This window comes from Mustela nigripes, chromosome 1 (genome assembly GCF_022355385.1).
Source record: "Mustela nigripes isolate SB6536 chromosome 1, MUSNIG.SB6536, whole genome shotgun sequence".
NCBI lineage: Eukaryota > Metazoa > Chordata > Mammalia > Carnivora > Mustelidae > Mustela > Mustela nigripes.
Window position 1 is genome coordinate 261,520,453 of NC_081557.1, and position 21,151 is coordinate 261,541,603.

At 40.1% G+C, this 21,151-nt stretch overlaps 1 protein-coding gene across 1 annotated transcript in view; it reads left to right on the top strand.

Moving 5' to 3' along the window:
- AFM (afamin) overlaps nucleotides 1-14,464 on the top strand; it is a 22,187-nt gene extending 7,723 nt beyond the window's left edge. Inside the window, exons 7-15 of the mRNA XM_059396781.1 lie at nucleotides 481-610; nucleotides 3,168-3,382; nucleotides 7,019-7,151; nucleotides 8,741-8,838; nucleotides 9,861-9,993; nucleotides 11,180-11,403; nucleotides 12,246-12,378; nucleotides 13,583-13,644; nucleotides 14,302-14,464. Coding sequence (XP_059252764.1) covers nucleotides 481-610; nucleotides 3,168-3,382; nucleotides 7,019-7,151; nucleotides 8,741-8,838; nucleotides 9,861-9,993; nucleotides 11,180-11,403; nucleotides 12,246-12,378; nucleotides 13,583-13,618 — 1,102 coding nt within the window. The 3' untranslated portion in view covers nucleotides 13,619-13,644; nucleotides 14,302-14,464. The remainder of the gene's footprint in view (nucleotides 1-480; nucleotides 611-3,167; nucleotides 3,383-7,018; nucleotides 7,152-8,740; nucleotides 8,839-9,860; nucleotides 9,994-11,179; nucleotides 11,404-12,245; nucleotides 12,379-13,582; nucleotides 13,645-14,301) is intronic.
- The last annotated feature ends 6,687 nt before the right edge of the window (nucleotides 14,465-21,151 follow it).

Genomic DNA, 21,151 nt, shown 5'->3' on the forward strand with positions numbered 1-21,151 from the left:
TACATTTTATCTCCAGTGCTCATCTTGACCAATTAGTAATGGTGCTACATTTTATCTCCAGTGCTCATCTTGACCAATTAGTAATGGTGCTATAATTGCAATGCTTTGAGAAAAACTCCGGGATCTCAAATAGATCAACAGGAAAGAGTTCTGGGATGGGTTATCTATCTCTGCCATGGGCTCACAGCAGGAAGCTGTGATCCTGACAAGTGTGTTTTGCTCTAAGAAATTATGGAGGCAAATATATATCTCAGGACTTTTTATCCTGCTCTTGGTCTAGGACTCAAAATATCAGCCTCAGAGTTGCTGAGTGATCCTGCAGGCTGTGCCACACATGAACAGCTCTTTGGTACAGATATCTGTGAATAAAACAAGGGTTCCAATTCTCACTGCAGCTGTTCATATTTTACCAGCAAAGAAGTCCCCCTTCCCTTACTTGCTGTTCGAGTTGTTTTAGTGGTTTGTCAATTCTTTTTCCAGAAATGTTGCTATACTTAGTCAAAAGTTTCCCAAGATTGAATTTAAGGAACTTATCTCCCTCCTAGAAGATGTTTCTTCCAACTACCATGGATGCTGTGAAGGGGATGCCGTACAGTGTATCCGTGACAGGGTAAATATTTTCTGGAGCCAAGTGCAGATGGTGATTTGGGGGAGCCATTTTTTTTTTTTTTTTTTTAAATTCTGAAGTTGCCCTGATATGTGGCTACTTCATTTACCACACAAAACAAGAATGCTGATAAGGGATGCTTGGGTGGCTCAGTCAGTTCAGAGGCTCAGATCATGGTCTCAGGGTCCAGGGATTTACCGCCCCTTACCTCCTGTCATCCAGCTTTGGGCTTCCTGATCAGCAGGGTTCTGCTTGAGGAGTCTCTATTTCCCTCTTCCACTGCCCCTTTCCCCTGCTTTCTGTCTCAAATAAATAAATACATCTTAAGAAAGAATGTTAATACATTGTTAAATGATAACATAAAATAAATAAAATAAAAAATAAAATATTAACAAATAAGCTCAAATAAAACGTTGAGGGTTTTTTCTACATGGGATTATTGTGAGATTGCTCAACAGATTTTATTTTACACGGTTAAATGTACTTGCCATAAAACTTTAGGAATTAAGAATCACTTAAGGCAGATTGAAGTTTTCTTTACTATTGCACATCTTCTTTTAGAGATATTCAGCATTGAGTAGTAAAACTCAGAGAACAGTTTTTACCATCATACTTTTAAGAACTGCTTTCTCTGAGTTTCCTCAAGCAATTTCAGAGCAGTCCTGTCAAGTAAGTGGAGATGTTAATTTAAAATAACTCTTACATTATTCCTTAAAGTGATTTTCTAAGGGCATATACTGGTAAATATATCATCGACTTACTTTAAGTTGTTCATGCACACAAAAGTAACACAATTTCATTAAAAATATCTCACCTTCTGGGGTGCCTGGGTGGCTCAGTCAGTTAAGCTTTCAACTCTTAATTTCGGCTCAGGTCACAACCTTGGAGTCCTGGGATCAAGCCCTGCCCCAGGCTCCCCACTCAGCAAGGAGTCTGCTTATCTCCCTCTCTCTCTTCCCTCCTCCTGCTCTCTCTCTCTCCCTCTCTTTCTCTCCCTGCGGCTGTTAAATAAATTAATAAGTAAATCTTTAAACAGAAATGAGAAAAATCTTGCCTTCTTAGTTGAAATGAGACTTTTTCTTAGTGACTTTTAATTAGTTTTACTTTTTTAAATTCACAGCAAATCTGTATGTTAATTTGATTTTTAGAATATGAAGAGATATACATTTTATTTCAAGCAGTGGACAACAGATGTCCCCAAAGATTATTTTGTCCTTAATCGGACTTCAACTAAAAACAATCTCACTCAGTATTTTTGTATTGTTTGGCTATGGAAATGTGTGTTTTATAATATTAAATGTTATATACTGAATTAGAATATAATGGAGGATTTTTCTGTGAAGCTCAGAGCTGAAACTAAGAGATCGTATGATGACCTTGATATCTCTTTATAATGCCCTCATGGAGAAATAAGAGTTATTAAATTGTAGTTTGTTCAAAACAGAAGTGAATTCCAGACATTAAAGAGATGTGCTTCCCAGAAGAGTGATGGCCTTCAGTAAAATGTTTATCTATTTGCAAGGATTGTCTTCTTGGTTCTATCTGGTCTGTTGGAAACGTGGTGCAACACACCACATCCCGTTTTTTGCTTCAACCCAGAGCTTTATCCCATCTTTCATCCTCAGTGTTCACCAGAAGAAGAGGCAGACCAGCTTAGGTGAAGTCAGAGAGGCCTGGAATAGCTTAGTGTTTTCTGAAACTCAACATAGTACATGTGAAAGTGGAACCGGAAGGAGGAAAATGTGCAGACTCATACCGGGGAGTCTGCAGAAGAGATGAGGGGGCAGATCAGCTTTTACAAAATTATCCAACTAATGTGTAAATAAGAAAACTTCACCTTCTCCCTAATTCCCACCATTTGCCATGGAGGTCAGAATTAGGCTGAAGAGCGAGAGAGAGGATACAGTAAGGGTTTTTGTTTTGTATATCATTTCGCAACTTGAACAGCTTCAGATTAATAATAACCATGGGGAAATGGTAACTGAGTAGGATAGCTTCTTATGTTTGTGAGTCACCATCTGGTAGTTGCTCTGATAGTCCATTTGTTAATCATTTTGTCATTCACTTATGAGTAGTTATTCACTTAGGAAATACTTATTGAGTTTCTGCTATGTACTTGGCCATATAGTTCCAGGGCATGAGAAAAGACATCTAGGATTATAGATGTTCTAGTCACATGTCTTTGGTGGTCTTCATTTAAAAGGAAAGAAATAACACAGAATTTAAAATGCCAATATATCAAGGTATTAGGAGTGAAGTATTTAAAAGATTAATGTTTAACAATAAAATGGGAATTTATAGGAGAGTCTGTTTTCATTATTATATCATTTAAAATCTTCAGCAATAAAACTTGCCTTCCTGTGAAAACTTCATGTGTATTACATTAAGACAAAATTTAAATACTACTTTCCTATTATCTGATGAATAATTTTGCGTGTTGATGCAAATCCAGATGTGAGGTTCACAGTTGGTTGTGTATGCAATCATTTCATTCTGAAGGAAAATCCAGCCCTGAAGGAATGATGAGAATAAAGTAATTTTTCATTCTTCTGTCATACAGAGCAAGGTTATGAGCCATATTTGCTCCAAACAAGATTCCATCTCCAGCAAAATCAAAGAGTGCTGCGAAAAGAAAATACCAGAGCGTGGCGAGTGCATCATTGCCTCAAATAAAGACAATAGACCAGAGGACTTAGCTCTAAGAGAAGCGAAATTTACTGAAAGCGAAAATGTGTGTGAAGAGCGAGATGCTAATCAAACGATCTTCATGGCTGAGTAACATAAATCTATACTGAAATTTCTAAGGCAAACAGAAACTTATGATTTGACCTATTTTGGCTAATTTGGGTGGAAGGAATGGGGAACCATTCAAATCATTGGGTACCACATAATTTTAAAAAATGATGGTTATAGACTCTGGTATTTTCAACTGATTTTAAGGAGATGCAACTGTGTGATTCCTGGGATGGCTAACATTTATTGAGTACTTGATATGTGCCAGACAATAGGCTCGATACTCAATGTGGATGATCTGTTTGAGTTCTCACAACAGTCACGTGACACCAGTGTGAGTTCCCCCATTGTTTCAGATAAGTAAATGAAGGTACAGAACAGCTAAGTCGCTTGTTGAAGGGTCACAGCTAAAAGCTGGCTGAGTAAGGATTTGACCAGAGGAGGTCTGGTCTAGGAATTTGTAGGCTGAAATGCCATGGTAGGCCACTCCACAGCTGTTCAAGGAAATCTAGTGGACTTGGAGCCAAAGGGACAGGATTTGAGACCTGGTTGGGTCACTAGAACAAGTTAATCATCATACATAAAATTCATATAAGAACATTCATTCATTCCAAGCTTATTGGTAATGAAACCTAATCCAGGCACTATATGAGGTTAGACAGGGCTTTTATCCACAGTAAGCTTTCATCAACAGGGAATGCTATGGGAGAAGAGACAGACTTATAAATAAATGAGTGCACGGCACGTCCTTTTATTTCTGAGAGCACTGTGTAATCCATAACGTAAAGACAGAGGAGGAAGTGGTCAGTTCTACCTGGGAAACCTGGAAAGGCTTGATAGGGAAGAGGTGTTTAAAGACATTTTGGTAATCTAGACAGAAGGGGGAGATCATGGATAGAAGTATAAAACCACTTGGTGAGTTTGTGACTTTGTGTGGGGTATTTGCAGTGAGAGAGGAGGGTAGTGAGAGGTACATGCGGCCAGATCATGCAGGCGTGCTAAGTGACAAGATGCCACTGAAGGGCTTTCCCTGAAGAATAAGGAAGGACAAAATCACTTTTTTCTTTTAGAAACTTCATCTGGAATGAATCCCAGTTTGGGGCTTAGGTGGTTGGGTAAGTAGTTTTCAGATTCAATGAGATGGGAAGTATGGGTTGAAGGTTTTGTGGGAAAGAGAATATGTTTGGATCTGATGACACTGACTTTGAGGTACACAGAAAGTAAGCAACTGGGAAGGCTGTGAAACAGTTTCTGTTTACTTGAGTATAGTTGACACACAATGTTACATTAGTTTCAGGTGTACACCGTAGTGGTTTGACAAGTTTACACATTATGCGAGGCTCGTCACCAAGTGTAGCTGTCCTCGGATCCCGCACACCGTTATTACAATACCGTTCACTAGATTCCCTGTGCTGAGCCTTTGATTCTCATGACAGATTCATTCCATAACTGGAAGCCTGTAGCTCCCACTCCCCTTCACTTATTTTGCTCATCCCTCCTGACTCCAACAGCCATCAGTTTGTCCTGTGTATTTATACGTCTAATTCCACTTTTTGTTTATTCATTTGTTTGTAGTCCTTTTTTTTTCTTTTTTTAGATTCCACTTATGAGTGGAATCATATGGTATTTGTCTTTCTCAGTCTGACTTATTTCATTTGACACAATACCCTCCAGCTCCATCCATGTGGTCCCAAGTATCATGAGACAATTTTGTATGTGAACCTGGAGCTCTGGAGGATGGAGATTAGGGAAAATTTACCAAATGTTAAATGCTTTTCATCTACTAACCAATTTAATTTTTGAAACAACCCTCTGTTGTAGGGATGCTTTTATTGTCCTCATTTTACAGGTAAGGGGATGGAAATGCAGAAGTTAAGTAACTTGCTCCCAAGTGACACCGATAATATGTGGTGGGGCCAGGATTCGGACGCAAGCTGCCAGGCTCCAGACTCTTGCTCTTAGAACCCAGCCACTGTGTCCTATTGTTTCTCATGAGTTGGGGTTATTAACTCAAACTGAACAAAATGTTAGAGGTAGCATGTCTCACTTCTATCTGGCACATGTGCTCACCGAATGGAAGCAATTTTTTTATAAACCATCATCACCATCGTCATCATCATCATCACCATCATGTTACAACATAGTGTTTGAGGAGAAATCACAGAGCAACCCGGAGTATTCTGAGCCAGAGACAGAGTTTTCAGGTGTAGCATTTGACGCAAGATCATAATGGTGCACTTGATACACAATCACAATGGAACTTCCAGGCTAGGGTACACTTCTAGGAATTTTTGTTGGCAGTTTTTTTTTTTTTTTTAATTTTATTCTATTCCTGTAGAAAGGTCCATGGCTTATATCAGATTTTAAGAATAGCCCTTGATTCTCTGAAGGGTAAATGCAGTTGTGTTAGGGTCTGGGAATATATCACACAAATAGGATTGAGACGGCAGGTGGGGAAGTAGAAGAGACAATGTCAGAAACACCGATTAGAGAATCAAAGCCTGCGAACCAAAAAGGGATGCAGAGTTCCCTGGAATTGAGAAATTTTGTGAGGTATTACAACTTATTTTGAATGGATGGGTAATAAGATTTAAAAAAAAAAAAAGATCTTATTTATTTATTTGAGAGAAAGACAGAGTGAGAAAGAGAGTGAGCAGGGCTTGGGGCAGAGGGAGAGGGAGTAGCAGACTCTCTGCTGAACAAGGATCCCCACCAAAGTCTGATGCTTAGCCAACTGAGCCACCCAGGAACCCCCATAAGATTTTATTATGAAGGTGATTGAAAGAGCACAGCTTGGTGCGTAGAGAAGATACCCCTCTCCTGCAAAGAGAGTCAGCTTGGTTTAGAGAAGAAGGAAGTAAGCATCCTACTAGACCTGGGTTCACATATTACACTTCCCATTAATAGCAAGGTGCTTCCCCAGTCTGAGACTTTCTTTCTTGAGCTAAAAATTAGTACTGATCTTGAGGACTAAGTGCAGTTAAAGAGAAAAGTGTTTTCAGAGGGTAGGGAGCATTTCTTTATCTCTTATGACCCAGAGCTCGATCCAGTGCTAGCACCTACTAAGGGCTCAATAAGTGTTAGCCTCTTTCCACTTGATTTCTCATTTCTCCCCAAATCACACAGCCTGTATCCTTGGAGCTTCTCACTGAGGCCATGGAAACCACTGCCAATGACTTGGAGCTCCAGGGGTGGTGACTCCCATATTTGAGAAGTGATGGGATGAAGTTCCAGGCAGAACTGCTTCCCAGTCTCTCCCCAAGATGGTCCTGGAGTGGGGAGCAAGCTATATTTCCACCATTTCAAGTTGGAGGTTTGAATGCAGTTCCCAACAAAATTAAACCTGCTATGTATTTTCTCAAGTATTGGTGGCATGATATACTATTTCTGATGTTTTACACATAAATCTTCCCAATAATTAACTCAGAATAACTCATCATTCTATCCTCTCAAGTAAAGGGCACAGTTGGTTTAAAATATACTACAGAAGAGAACCTTTGTAAAATGATGTCCTGTAGTCAAAATATCCTCTGAAATCACTCCCTGAGCAAACAGGAGGAGGAAATTAGCGTTTGAAAGTAGACTCAGTGTTATATCAGATTAGCTTAAGAGATAGCAAGATTTGATATTTTGTTCTTTCTCTAAGGTCTAATGCAAGAAACCTTGTACACATCGCAGGTTTCTTTATGAATACTCAAGGAGACATCTGGAACTGTCTGTACCGGAGCTTTTAAGAATTGCTGGGGTGTATGAGAATCTTCTGAAGGAGTGTTGCCGCACAGAAAACCCTCCCGACTGTTACCGCCATGCAGTAGGTTTCACCGTTCTGGGCTCACAGAACAGGACAAACCAAAGCCTAACAACAAACACTTCATAACTGACGTCAAAGTTTTACTCTAGCCTAAGGAGTAGGAAATGTAATTGACCCATTTGAATGTACTCAAATTCGGTGCAGGCTGATCATTGGGAAGACTGATAATGTGTTAGGTTTCTGCACAATGTTTTGAACTACTAATTCTGTGTGTTGATGCAAAAAGAAGTCTTCCGATTCAATATTTTACATTTAGATCCTTATTTATGTACTCTGCATTTTATTAAACCATATAGTTTTTTTTAATGATTGTAAAAGTAATAAATGATTGCCAAAGATGATTAGGAAAGTATCAGAAGTTGTAAAGATAAAAATGAAAGCTTTGATACTGTCACTGAGAAATAGCCATAATTAACATAGGTTTTTCCCATGTGATTTTAGCTATTGTAGTTATAAATTTCTTGTGAAAAGTTGTCATGCCCATTGTCCATTTTCCTGTTGAATTTAGTGTGTTTTAGTGTCAACTCATAAGCATCCCTAAGGTATTAGATAAATTAATTGTTTGACATTTCTGATTTGTTTCCCATTCCTTTGATATGTATTGCTTTTGCTTTATTTAAAAAATTGCTTCCACTTACCATAAAAGTCAGTTTACACCCATTCATATTTGAGCAATGAAGCAAGAGAACTTGACTTTCAGACTAGCTCTACCACTATCTGTTCCTGACCCTTAAATGAATCACAGTGCTAGAGAATTCTCTTTTTATATGGAGGTGCAGTATGTCCTACACACCCATTCACTGGTATGTAGTTTTATTTCTGGTTGCCGCTCAGTAGACATCCAATTTTATGCTGAGGAGATAGAGTTTGTCAAATATTTGAAGACAATTATTGGGGGTTTTAAGTTCCAATTCTAAATGATGGAAAAGAAGACATGAAATAAAGATAAATATGATTTAAAAGGTTCTGTAGCAATATCGACTAGCTGGGTCATTCTAGGCAAGATATTTGAGTTCATAAGGCTGATTTCCTGTATGTAAAGATGAGAGACTACTCTGGCCTCATGAAAGTGATTATCAGATGTGATCATTGTCAGCATAAGATTTGAGTTACACTTTGCAAGCTGGAAAGCTCTAAAAAATGTACAGGATCATAATGAAAAATTTGGAGTTCAATTAATAAAAGCCATCTCTACATTTACAGTTGAAAAGATTTAAATTCTTTTTTTTTTTAAAGATTTTATTTATTTATTTGACAGAGAGAAATCACAAGTAGATGGAGAGGCAGGCAGAGAGAGAAAGAGAGGGAAGCAGGCTCCCTGCCGAGCAGAGAGCCCTATGTGGGACTCGATCCCAAGACCCTGAGATCATGACCCGAGCCGAAGCAGCGGCTTAACCCACTGAGCCACCCAGGCGCCCCAAAAAGATTTAAATTCTTAACTCATAAAGAAAACTACTCTCCATTTAGTAAACAATATATATGATAGTTTCAAACTACTATACAAATAAAAGCTATTTGACAAGTTGACATGAAGCTTATGATTAAATTTTAGAGAAAATGTTCATAAATATGATTGTTCTTGTTTTTAGGAATACAAATTCAATGAAACAACTGAGAAAAGCCTCAAGATAGTACAGCGAGAATGTGAGCATTTCCAGAATTTGGGGAAAGATGACTTGAAATACTAGTAAGTTGCTTGTTCAAGTTGGTTAACACTTGTGATGAGGATAAGTAAGATAAACAGTGCCACAAAGTGTCAAAAAATCAGCTCAGCCTTTTAGTTATGGGCAAATCCATCAACTGGGAAAGAATAAAAACACAAAAGTCAAGAATGTACATCAAGCTGTCATAGAATGAGGCTAGAAATAAAAGCAATACAAGATTCCAGAAAATTGATTCTCTAATGTTTTAGTTTTCACTTGGACTTGCTTTTGTCAATACCTCACCAGACTCCCTGGATTCTGCCCCATTTAGGAAGGTGGGGGAAAGAGCAAACTTCAGGTCTTTGCAATTTCCCAAGGAAAAGATGGTTTGCCCAGATTTTAGACCCAACTTATTGAGCTTATAGAAATAATTTTGGATTTATTTAACATGTTAATATTTGGTTTTTAGTGCTCTTGTGAGCATTCATGAGTGATACACAGTTTATTCTGGATTTTCTTAATGAATTACCAGGGTAATATAGTGTGTGTTTAAACCAAACGTCTTTGAAACAAAACAGAGCTTAAAAAATAACTGTTTCTGCAATCTGCCTGTTTGCTGAGAACTCAAACTCAGCCCATTAAAGATATAAATTTCCTTCACCTTAGATTATCATTTTCCAACATGGATCTATTAATTAAATTCTCCCTTTAAAATATTATTTACTATGCAGGGGATTTCAAGCAGAATTTTACATACTAACCAAGATATTTTACATCCTAGTCCAGGAGTTCCTATGCTCCCAGGTAAGACAGGATGAGCAAATTTGAAAATTTCTGAGATTACCAGGAAATTAGGAGGAAACCAAAAATGCAGAATCTAGGAGACAGGGTGTGGGGAAATAGGGAGTGAAGAGACAGTTCTCCGCTATTTTATAAGAAAGCCGAGGTTCACGTTGTCCTTACCTTGGTTGTCCCTAGCCTTGAAGAGTTAGGGTTTCAAGTAGTTAGACAAGGGAAAATGGGTATCTGTGTTTGTTTAGAACCAAACAGACAAATGTTCTTTCAGCTACCTTATCAAACTCACAAAGATAGCTCCCCAGCTCTCCACTGAAGAACTGACCTTTCTTGGCAAGGAAATGGTGACAGCTCTGGCCACCTGCTGCACACTGAGTGAAGAGTTTGCCTGTGTTGACAATTTGGTGAGCATGGCCCATGTACCTAACTATTCCTTAAAAAAAAAAAAAAGACATCTGCTGTACTGTACTCATTGATCTATAGCAATTAGGCAGTTACATGCCTTTCTTCATGGTTTTCAACATTGTTGAGCAGGAATGTCAAAGTTTTTTAAGGGCCTCACTGCGTCGCAATCCTAAAAAGCAAAGGAGAATGTATTAAATATTTTCTTGGGGGTTCTCCAAGAAAATTATTTATTATTATTATTTATTATTATTATTATTATTTTAATTTTTGAGAGACAGAGAGATGAGGAGAGAGAGAGAGCGAGAGAGCAAGGGAAGGAGCAGAAAGAGAGGGAGCAGCAGGCTGAGCATCGAGCCTGATGCATGGCTTGATCTTAAAACCCAGAGGCCACGACCTGAGTCAAAATCTAGAGTCAGGGGGCACCTGGGTGGTTCAGTGGGTTAAGCATCTGCCTTCATCTCAGGACATGGTCCCAAGGTCCTGGGATTGAGCCCCGTGTCGGGCTCTCAGTTCGGCAGGGAGCCTGCTTCCCCCTCTATCTCTGCCTGCCTCTCTGCCTACTTGTGATCTCTGTCAAATAAATAAATAAATAAATATCTTTAAAAAAAAAAATCAAGAGTCAGACGCTCAACCTCAACGGACTGAACCACCCAGGCACTCCTCTTACTTCTTATTACTAATTTGTTATTTGTAAATTGTTAGCGCAAAAGTTTCAGAATGATATAAGAAATTTTGTAATTTTACTGTTACAAATTCAGTCTTGTCCCATCTACTCAGTAAGAGAATTGATACTTCTGCCCAATCACAACTTGGATGTATCTCTTCAGGGCTGCAGTGGAGATTATCTTGGAGGATAACCTAGAACACCCTAGGAAAGGAATAAATCAAAGGGCCACTGTGTTTGGCTGCCACTTTCAGTTGGCTGATTTGAAGCTCTCTAAGACTCATAATTACAGATTTATATATGTGCTAACAAGAAATTAACCTATAGCACTTGCATTACAATGGCTTGAAATTTTGTTGTAACGCAAGCTTCTACTTTGTACGTAGTATCATGCTTACAAGTGCGTGGGTTTTTCTGAGTTAACAGTCATCTTACAACAATCTAATGGTTTTTCTCACCATATTTCAAAACTCTATTCAAGTTTTAAACTCTTATCTAAATTCCGACTTTCACTGGGACAGATGGATTTAGTTCTTGGAGAGTTATGCGGACTAAATGAAAATCGGAACATCAACCCAGATGTGGACCACTGTTGCAAAACCAACTTTGCCTTCAGAAGACCCTGCTTTGAGGGCTTGGAAGCTGATAAAACGTATAAACCTCCATGTACGCCTCAGGATTTATTTGTCTTTCATACAGACTTATGTCAGTCTCATAATGAGGAGCTCCAAAGGAAGAAGGACAGGTATAAACATTCTCTTCCATTCACCTTTTTCTTCAGCCTGAAGGCACATCATGTGTTAACGAGAAGGCATACTGTAATACATCGGATATTGGTGTTCTAGTCCTGTTACTTCCATCAAATTGCCCACTCTCTCCTATCCAGAAAAACACCAGGGCTTTTTCATGACTGTTGCTGGAAAGTCAATACCTCGCTAGTCTTTTCTTTCCCTAGGCATGAAGTGTCCAGTACATTGTGATTTGGAAAGGTGACTGAGGGAAGCCAGCAAAAAGGCTCATAGGCAAGTTCATAATGAGCTGGACTTTCTTGAGGGAATATCATAGATATTTTCCCTGAGAATCTTGCTTACTGTTTGAAAAAAATGAGAGGCCTAAAAGGGACAAGAATTTCACTTTTGTCTTCTCAGGCAATGCTATAAATGCGAAAGAGTAAGACTTCAAGGGGGGATTTCGGTAGTATCTGTATCAGGTGCAGTGGAAACAGCATTCAGCTACTGAGGAAAAGGGAACAGAGGTTGTTTTGAAAATGAATTTTCTAGAAAGACCAAAAGTAATCACATAACCCACAGGACTGCACATAAGAAAGATGTAATTTATGTTCACGTTTTTTATACCATTTTTGTTTATAATGACCTCACCCTCTGAAGAGTGTTAACGTGAAATCCATCCCACAAATTGAACAGGAAAGCTTCTGGAGACTCCTTCGAAGTGGACTATTTTAACTTTTTATACTCCCCTCTAAGTCAAGTGCTCCCTAAGACATGTGAAATTGTGACAAGCGTTTTGGGGAAGAGGAGCTTAAGAAAGAGTCTTGAATTAATTCTGTCTGGCATCTCTGGGCCACAGGTTTCTTGTTAATGTAGTGAAGCGAGGGCCTGAACTTACAGAAGCAGTGCTGCGGCCATTGCTCTCAGACTTCACGGACGTGGTGGCAAAATGTTGCAAAGCTGAGGACCCTGAAACCTGCTTTCGTGAAGAGGTAGTTCCTTTTCTTTTCCCCTGAAATTCATCCAGTGTTCCTGGTCACACAAAATACAACCGAACTCTCAGTAGGACCCTGCTTCCTCCCTGCAATATCTCTGAGGCCTCTGGGAGCACCGTGAGCCTGATGTGCCAGGCAGATGTCCCTGTGGAAGGACCTCGGCACTGTCTCCTTGGTAACCACACGGTGTATGAAAAAGATGCCAGGAGAACCCAGGTCCTGATTCCAGCCATCTTAATCACATAGCTTACACCGAGCTGTACTTCACCACCTCTAAATGAGGATGGGGATCATTATCCTTGAATTAGACCTTTGGTCCTTACTCTCTTACTCTCTTTGAATCACTCATTAGTTTAATAAAACGAATAGCCAGACTGGTTTGCAAAAGAAATAGTAATCAGGTCCAAAGAGGGGGGAGCACGAAGGGTGTTTGCGAAATCTCTCCGGGGGTGGCGGGCTCACCTTCATGGGCCCTGCCGCAGCGTCCCTCAGGTGAACATGCATGTGTGTGAAGTGAGGCATTGGTGGGGGCTGCGTGCCTTGAGGGGGAAGAGAGGAGACGCGCTCCCCCAGGGTTCTCACTCCAGGGACGGGTGTCTCTTGCCAGCTTGTGGTGGGTTCTCAGGTACGGGTGAATGCTAGCCCCAGAGGGAGGCTGCTTGGAAGTAGCTCTTCACTGATTTCCAGCTTCCTTTCTCACCTTTCCATTCCCAGCAACTCCCACTCTACCCCAGACTCACAGTGTGCGTGCACACACGCAAACTCGGACCCCTCGTATCCTGCCTGCCTGGTCACAGACACGCACACTCACACCCAGTCTTCATTCTGGCGGATAGCCCTCTACCTTTTCCAAGGGAGTGCTTAGTCTGTGGGAATTGTGTGTGTGTGTGTGTGTGTGTGTGTGTTTCAAATTATTAGCTTTTACAAATATTTTTAATGCAATTTGAGGTTATTAATCAGTATCTAGCATTGACCAGAGTGTGTATGTACATTGAGGTCATGGAAAGGGAGGGATGGGGTTCCCGGCAGTTCATAAACTGCACTTGAAGAAAGGGTGTTCATTGAATCCTCCCCTTCTACAAGATGGGACTGCTTTAATTTTTCTTCCCAAATTTCAAGGCAACATGTGTCTCCAAATTTAAATAATCATGACTTAAACTCTTCTATGTGTTTTTGTTTCTTTTTTTTTTTCCCCTCTCAGGGGCCCAAGGTGGCGGCCAAAAGCCAGGCTGCTTGAGAAACACAAAGCAAAACCCAACAAAGGTAATCTCCGCTGAGTCAAGTGCCAAATGTACATGTGGCTGGTGTGGTCACTCGGGCTTTTCCCTTCTGGTGCTTCAGTGTCTGTTTCTAGCTCATTCCATGTGCCTCGTACCTCACGCGCCCGTCTCGGTCCTCCCACATCCCTCAGTCTCTACCACTCTGCGTGGCCTGTTTCGTGGCAGCACTTCTCTTGATGTTCAAGCAGCTTTCCGAGGAGCCAAAGGGACCCAGTCCTCTGCCTCTCTGCTTCCGCACTCAGCGGTCTGGACCAGAGCGGAAAGGCAATGAAAATCTGTGAATAGTGACAGGGAGGAGAGGGCTGGTGATGGGCAGAGAAGCCTCAGTAACCTGGCCTAAGAGTCTTGCCACAACAGTGTGTTCCTAAGTGAAAAGCGAGATGTTTGTGATTTCACAAAGCGATGTGTAAAAGGTGCTCTCTTCTCTGCAGTTTAGGTAAGACACGTACACAAACTTTAGGAACAAATGGTGTTCAGCGTCTGGGAAGAGAGGCCTAGACCACCACAGTAGTCCAGGTTTGGGTCTACGAGAAGCACAACATCCTTACCACTCACACTTTTCTATATACACGACTTCCCATCACCCAAGTTATACGATTTCACATTCGTGTGTTGCATTAAATACTATTTTTGCTTCCAGGTTGTGGGGAAAAGAGAGGAACACCGACTTCCCTGCTTCCTATCTTTCCTGCGGTGGGTCTCATTTTCTGAGAAGAATGCGGTGAAAAGATCCTTCTGTAACCTTTACTGAAATCATTTTATTGTAGCGAGCAATAAACAACATCATAAAGTTATGTCTCAAAGACTGATGTCGTGCGTCAGCTTGATAACAAAAATCAGTCAATCAGGATGTATTTGTCTCATCAGCATCGTGAGTTCCTTGGCAGATGTACACTGTTGCAGGGAAGGCGGGGCTGGGCAGCAGCAGTGGTGGGGGCAGACTCCTCAGAGATGCCTGTTCTTGCTGCTGCTGGAAAGGGCATGGGGAGCTAAGGCCAGGCAGCCCTCCTGCTCCCAGCACTCCCCACTGCCACTGAATGTTTTCAATGTACAAAACATCATTCAAAGTACTTTTTAATGCATGGAACCCTAACAACTGTATGAAGTAGATACCTTACCTTAAAAATATTTATTTATTTGAGAGAGAGAGAGAGTGAGCACAGGTGGGAGGGGCAGAGGGAGAGGGAGAGGGAGACTCCTCAAGCAGACACTCCGCTGAGCACAGAGCCCAATGTGGGGCTTGATCTCATGACCCCAAGATCATGGCCTGAACCAAAACCAGGAATCAGATACTTACCTGACTATGCTGCCCAGGTGCCCTTGAAGTAGATCTCATTTTAATTCCCATTTTACAAGCAGGAACTGTTTGTAGAGTCATCTGTTCAATGTCATACAACTGGTAAGTGGTAAGTGACAGAACCAGGGTTTGCATTTGACTCCTCTAATCCCAGACCAGTATTCTGACCTCTGTACACCCTATGTCCTAGGGTGGATGTTGATGTCATTCACAGACAGGGAGGAGCACCTAAGCCATCAGCAACAGTGGCTCTTTTGTCTTACTCTTCCAAGCTGGGATCACTGTTAATATTGGAGATGTAAGTGCTTGTCGGTGATGTCTAGGGAGAGGGAGCTGGGGGAACTAGGAAGCAGGAAAGGAAGGTTGGTCATGGGGTTGTGGCCCGATTATCCTGACTGTTTTCTAAACTTCCAAAGTTTTTAGTGCTTCCAAATCTGGAATGGAAGATGATGACCATTTAAGAGATAATGCAGGGGAATAGTCACAGAGTTCTTTTAGCACAGCATTTATGGTGTAGTCTTTGGGATTTTCCTTTATTTCATCAACAAATATTTATTATTAGACTCCTACTGTGTGTCAGACACTGCACATACAAATATGAGGTGATCAGAGATGGTTCCCGTGGCAGGGAGAAGGATAGTAAACAAGCAATGACATATGATGTCATAGGGATAGAAGTGCCCTGCTGTGGGAGCACACAGGCACTACAATCTAAGCGGAAGTTGTAGGGGAAGTACTGGCGGGGGTGGGGCATCAAATTCCTGCTGCGAGTAACTTCCTGCATGGCTTCTGACAAGTTCCCTATAATCCAAGACATTTATTTCTTTGTATAACATGGGAGAATAATCTCCACTTCACAAAGGCTTTAGAGAAATGCATTGAATTACTATACAAAGTACCCAATGCCACGGCTAGCAGATAATAGATGTTTATTTTGGGACGTTATTTTGTCCTTTTGCCAAACATTTCCATTTACTAATGAGGGAACAGGAAGAACGTTTCACTTAGATATTGGATAGTAAGTTTAACAAACAGAAGTGAATCAGCGCCCAATTAGGTAATTCAGTTTGGTACCTATTAGTGGATTCAGCTATGTGTCCAGTACTGGGCTAGACACAACAGATACGAAACCAGAGGCCCAGGAATCTGCTGGGTTAAAATGAAATCTGTCCCATATTGTACAGGGAGACAATAAATACCTTTAAAAAAAATGATTTTATTTATTTACTTGAGAGAGAGCAAGAGAGAGCGAGAGGGAGCGCGCGCGCACAGAGGGAGAGAGAGAAGCAGAGTCCCCGCTGAGCAGGGAGCCCGAGGCGGGGCTCAGTCTCAGGACCCTGAGATCATGACCTGAGCTGAAGGCAGAGGCTTAACTGACTGTGCCACCCAGGTGCCCAGCACCCTTTCTTCAAGTGTCTTTTACGAACTGCCAGTGACTTCATCCCTCCCTTTCCATGGCCTCAGTGTGCACACTCACTCAGGTAAATGCTAGATCCTTATTAATAGCCTCTAATTATAAGACTCTATAATCACAGAGGAACTTACCCTACAACTCTCTACTCATATTCCAGAGAACATACTATTAAAAAGCATGTCACCAACTTGATGTGGGAAAAGGAAAGGGAGGAATGGTTTATTAAAAAGATGTATTTTGCCTCAAAAGAGAGGATTTGGAACAAGGGCACGTCACTCTGTATTGCTTAGAACTCAGACCAGTGACGAGACCATACCAGAATTCAGTGCAAGACGAATTTTCTAGTATTAACGATGACTTTCAGTGGGGTGGGCCTCATGGTACAGCAATGAGTATCAAACTGCACAGTCATGAGCAGTCCCTGTCCAGGTTTCCTGTGGGATCCAGGAATCTAGTCCTGGTCTTTCTAAGGTTCCTTCCAACTCTGTTTCTATGATTCAGATAAGAATCTGGTTTGTGGTGAAATAATATTCATTAAACATCATCACTGTGTCTTGTATACCTTCCATTTTTCATCTTAAAGGTCAGGGTAACGATTTCACACTCGTAGGGAACAAGTTCTGGGCTGTCTTTCCAGTCTTATCAGGAAACCCATCCCCTTGCCTTGGCTTCAATAATCCTCACTACTTGTTTGTCCTCTGGTCTGAAATTCTGCCTTCAGTCACTGATAAAGGACTTAACATCATTTTATGTTTCCAAGAATCTTTTACTCTGAGATGAGAATTCAACTAGGATGTAAATTTTGTCCATTATTTTAATAAAAAGAGGGATTATTTCTGCACACATGCAATGGTTCCTTTTTTTTTTTTTTAAAGTGTCATCTCCAATCAATTAATAGTGGCCTTCTTGTGGCACTGAGTGGTGAAAAGAGGCAGTGATCCCTTAGTAAGATCTGTAGTGGGTGACAGTCTGGCCTGTCTCATCCGAAGTGTTGGCCATCCCGAGAGTAATAGGTCTAATTGTCCTGAGTACGGCTTTAGAGTAAGGCTGAGTAAGGCTCAGAGTAAGAGCTCAAGGGGCGCAGCTCTAAGAATGCGCCACGGAAGAGCTGCTGAGCGTTAGCACTCTTTAGAGGACCTAAAAAAGTAATGAAAACCTGCCAAAGATAATTTTTCATTTGCTGACCCTAGTTTTCCATCACACATGATCTATATTCTTTATCACTAGCCAACATGTCCCAAAGCTAAAGAAGAACAGATTTATCATTATTTTTCAGGCAGATAAATCCTTCTTACTTGATATACATATATAGTAATTATTAATTAATTAATATTAAATAAAATATATATATATTTGCCTAGGAAACCAGAAATAGGAATATATGGGTAGCACAAACACACGATGGACTGTCAGTCTTAGATATTATTTGGTCCAAACCCTCCATCTATAAATAAGGCAACTCAGGATGGGAATTGTTCAAGTAGTAACCAGTGATCTCCAAAACATTTCCAAAACTTTTGGCTTTCACGTTTTTCCTAGACTTTTTATTTAATCAGTAAGTACCCCTTTCTTCCCCTAAGCCCCCAAACTGGGTGTTAGGTGGAGCTAGATTCCTAGCTCAGGAATGCTGACACCTCAGTTTTCTGTACTCGCTCTTGAGCGCTGTGGGCTCCAAAGTCAAGCCTGGATTTCTCCCCATGAGTCCATGAGCAAATTCTATGACCCCGAGTTTCTTGTCGTTATTGATCATTTTTCAAATACCTTTTTTAATTTTAATTCCAATATAGGTAACATACGGTACTCTATTAGTTTATATTATATTAGTTTTGGGAGACATCGAGAGATTCAACAAGTCAGTGCAGCACTCCGTGCTCGTCGTGACGACTGTACTCTTCATCTCCTTCACCTGTTTCACATCCGCCCCCACCACCCTCTGGTAACTGCCTGCTGGTTCCCTACAGTCTGTTTCTTGGTTGCTCTCTTTCTCTCTTTCCCTTTGTTTGTTTTGTTTTCTTTCTTAAATTCCACACGAGTGAAATCATATAGTATTTGTTTTCTCTGACTTATTTTGCTTAACATTATACTCTAGCTCCATTCATGTAGCAAGATTTCATTCTTTTTTTATGGCTGAAAAAATATTCTATTGCGTATGTGTACACCATGTTTCTTTATCCATTCGTCAGTTGATGACGCTCAGGTTGCTTCCATAATTTGGCTATTGTAAATAAGGTTGCAGTAAACAGAGGGATGCATTTATCTCTTCAAATTAGTGTTTTTGAATTTTTTTGATAAATACCCAGGTGTGTGATTACTGGATCATGGTCTAGTTCTATTTTTAATTTTTTGAGGAACCTTCCTACTGTTGTCCACAGTGGCTGTACCAGTTTGCATTCCACTAGCAGAGTAGAGGAGTTCATTTTCCTCCACGTTTTTGCCAATACCTGTTGTTCTTGAGTTTTTCATTTTAGCCGTTCTAACAGGTGTGAGGTGAGATCTCATTGTAGTTTTGATTTGCGTTTCCCTAATAATGAGTGATATTCAGCATATTTTCATGTGTCTGTTGGTTATTTAGATATATTCTTTAGAGAAATGTCTCTTTATGTCTTCTGCCCATTTTTTAATTGGACTATTTGCTTTTTGGGTTGTTGAGTTTTATCAGTTCTTTATATATTTTAGATGCTATCTCTTTGTCAGGTATGTCATTTGCAAATGTCTTCTCCCATTCAGTAGGTTTCCTTTTGCTTTTGTTCATTGTTTCCTTCACTATGCAGGAAATTTTTATTTTGACATAGTCCCAATAGTTCATTTTTGCTTTTATTTCCCTTGCCTCAGGAGACATATCTAGAAAAATGTTGCTATGGCCGATGTTAGAGAAATTACTGCTTGTTCTCTCTTATAGAATTTTTATGGTTTCAGGTCTCATGTTTAGGTCTTTAATCCATTTTGAGTCCATTTTTGTGTATGGTGTAAGAGAGTGGTCCAGTTTCATTCTTTTGCATGGAGCTGTCCAATTTTCCCAACACCATTTGTCAAGGATACTCTTTTCCCATTGCATATTCTGTCCTCCTTTGTAGAAGATTAATTGACCACATAATTGTGGTTTTCATTTCTGAGTTTTCTATTCTGTTCCATTGATCGATGTGTCTATTTGTGTGCCAGTATTATCGTATCTTGATTACTACAGCTGTGTAATATAACTTGAATTCTGGAATTGTGATACCTCCAGTTTTGTTTTTCTTTTTCAAGATTGCTTTGACTATTTGGGATCCTTTGTGGTTCCATCCAAATTCTGGGATGGTTTGTTTTAGTTCTGTGAAAAATGCTGTTTAATAGGGATTACATTAAATGTATAGATTGTTTTGCATCGTATAGACATTTTAACAATATTTGCTCTTCTAATCCATGAGCATGGAATGTTTTTCCATTTCTGTGTGTCATCTTCAATTTGTTTCATCACTGTTTTATAGTTTTCAGAGTACAGGTCTTTTTTTATCTCTTTGGTTAGGTTTCCTCTAAGTATTTTATTATTTTTGGTGCAGTTGTAAATGGGATTGTTTTCTTAATTTCTCTGTCTCCTGCTTCATTATTAGTGTATAGAAATGTAGGAGATATCTATACATTGATTTTGTAACATGTGATTTTACTGAATTCATTTGTCAGTTCTGTAGTTTTTTGGTGGAGTCTTTAGGGTTTTCTAGATATAGTAGCATATCATCTGCAAATAGTGAAAATTTAACTGCTTCCTTACCAATTTGGATGCTTATTTATTTATTTATTATTGTTGTTGTTTTTGTCTGATTGCTGTGGCTGGGACTTCTACTACCATGTTGAATAAAAGTGGTGAGAGTGGACATCCTTGTCTTTTTCCTGATAATAGGCCTTTATTACAATGAGGTATGTTCCCTGTAAACCTACTTTGTTGAGGGATTGTATCATGAATGAATGTTATAGTTTGTCAAATGATTTTTCTGCATTTGTTGTAATGGCTTTTATCCTTTCTCTTATTAATGTGATGTATCATGTTGATTGATTTGCAAACATTAAAAGACCCTTGAATCCTGGGAATAAATCCCACTTGATTGTGTTGTTTGATTTTTTAAAATGTATTATTGGATTCAGTTTGCTAGTATTTTGTTGATGATTTTGGCATCCATGTTCATCAGAGATATTGGCCTATAGTTCTCCTTTATCGTGTTTTTTTTTTTTTAAATTTTGATCGTGTTGTGTTAATCACCATACAGCACATCGTTAGTTTTTGATGCAGTGATCCAAGATCCATTGTTTACGTGTAACACCCAGTGCTCCATGCAATATGTGCCCTCCTTAATACCCACCACCAGGCCAACCCATCCCCCCACACCCTTCCCCTCTGAAACCCTCTATTGGTTTCTCGGAGTCCACAATTTGTCATGGTTGTGGTGTTTTTATCTGGTATTGGTATCAGTGTAATACTGGCTTCATAGAATGAATTTGAAGGTTTCTCTTCTTCTATATTTTGGAATAGTTTGAGGAGAATATGAGTAAGGGGCAGGCAGGGCTGGGTAGGGGCCATATGGTCAGGCTCACCCCAAACCACAGAAATGCTGAGGCACAGTGAAATCAGAGATAAGGGTACAAATCAGACCACCTTGCCCTGCGCGTTGAAGGTAGGGTCTTTTTACGGCAGTCATATTGTGCACAACAAAGAATAACCAGACCTGAAAGTAGAAGTAAGCCATTCAAGATGTTATCGCCAGTCCTTACTCAGGCCAAGACGTCACAAGGATGTTAAGGCCACAA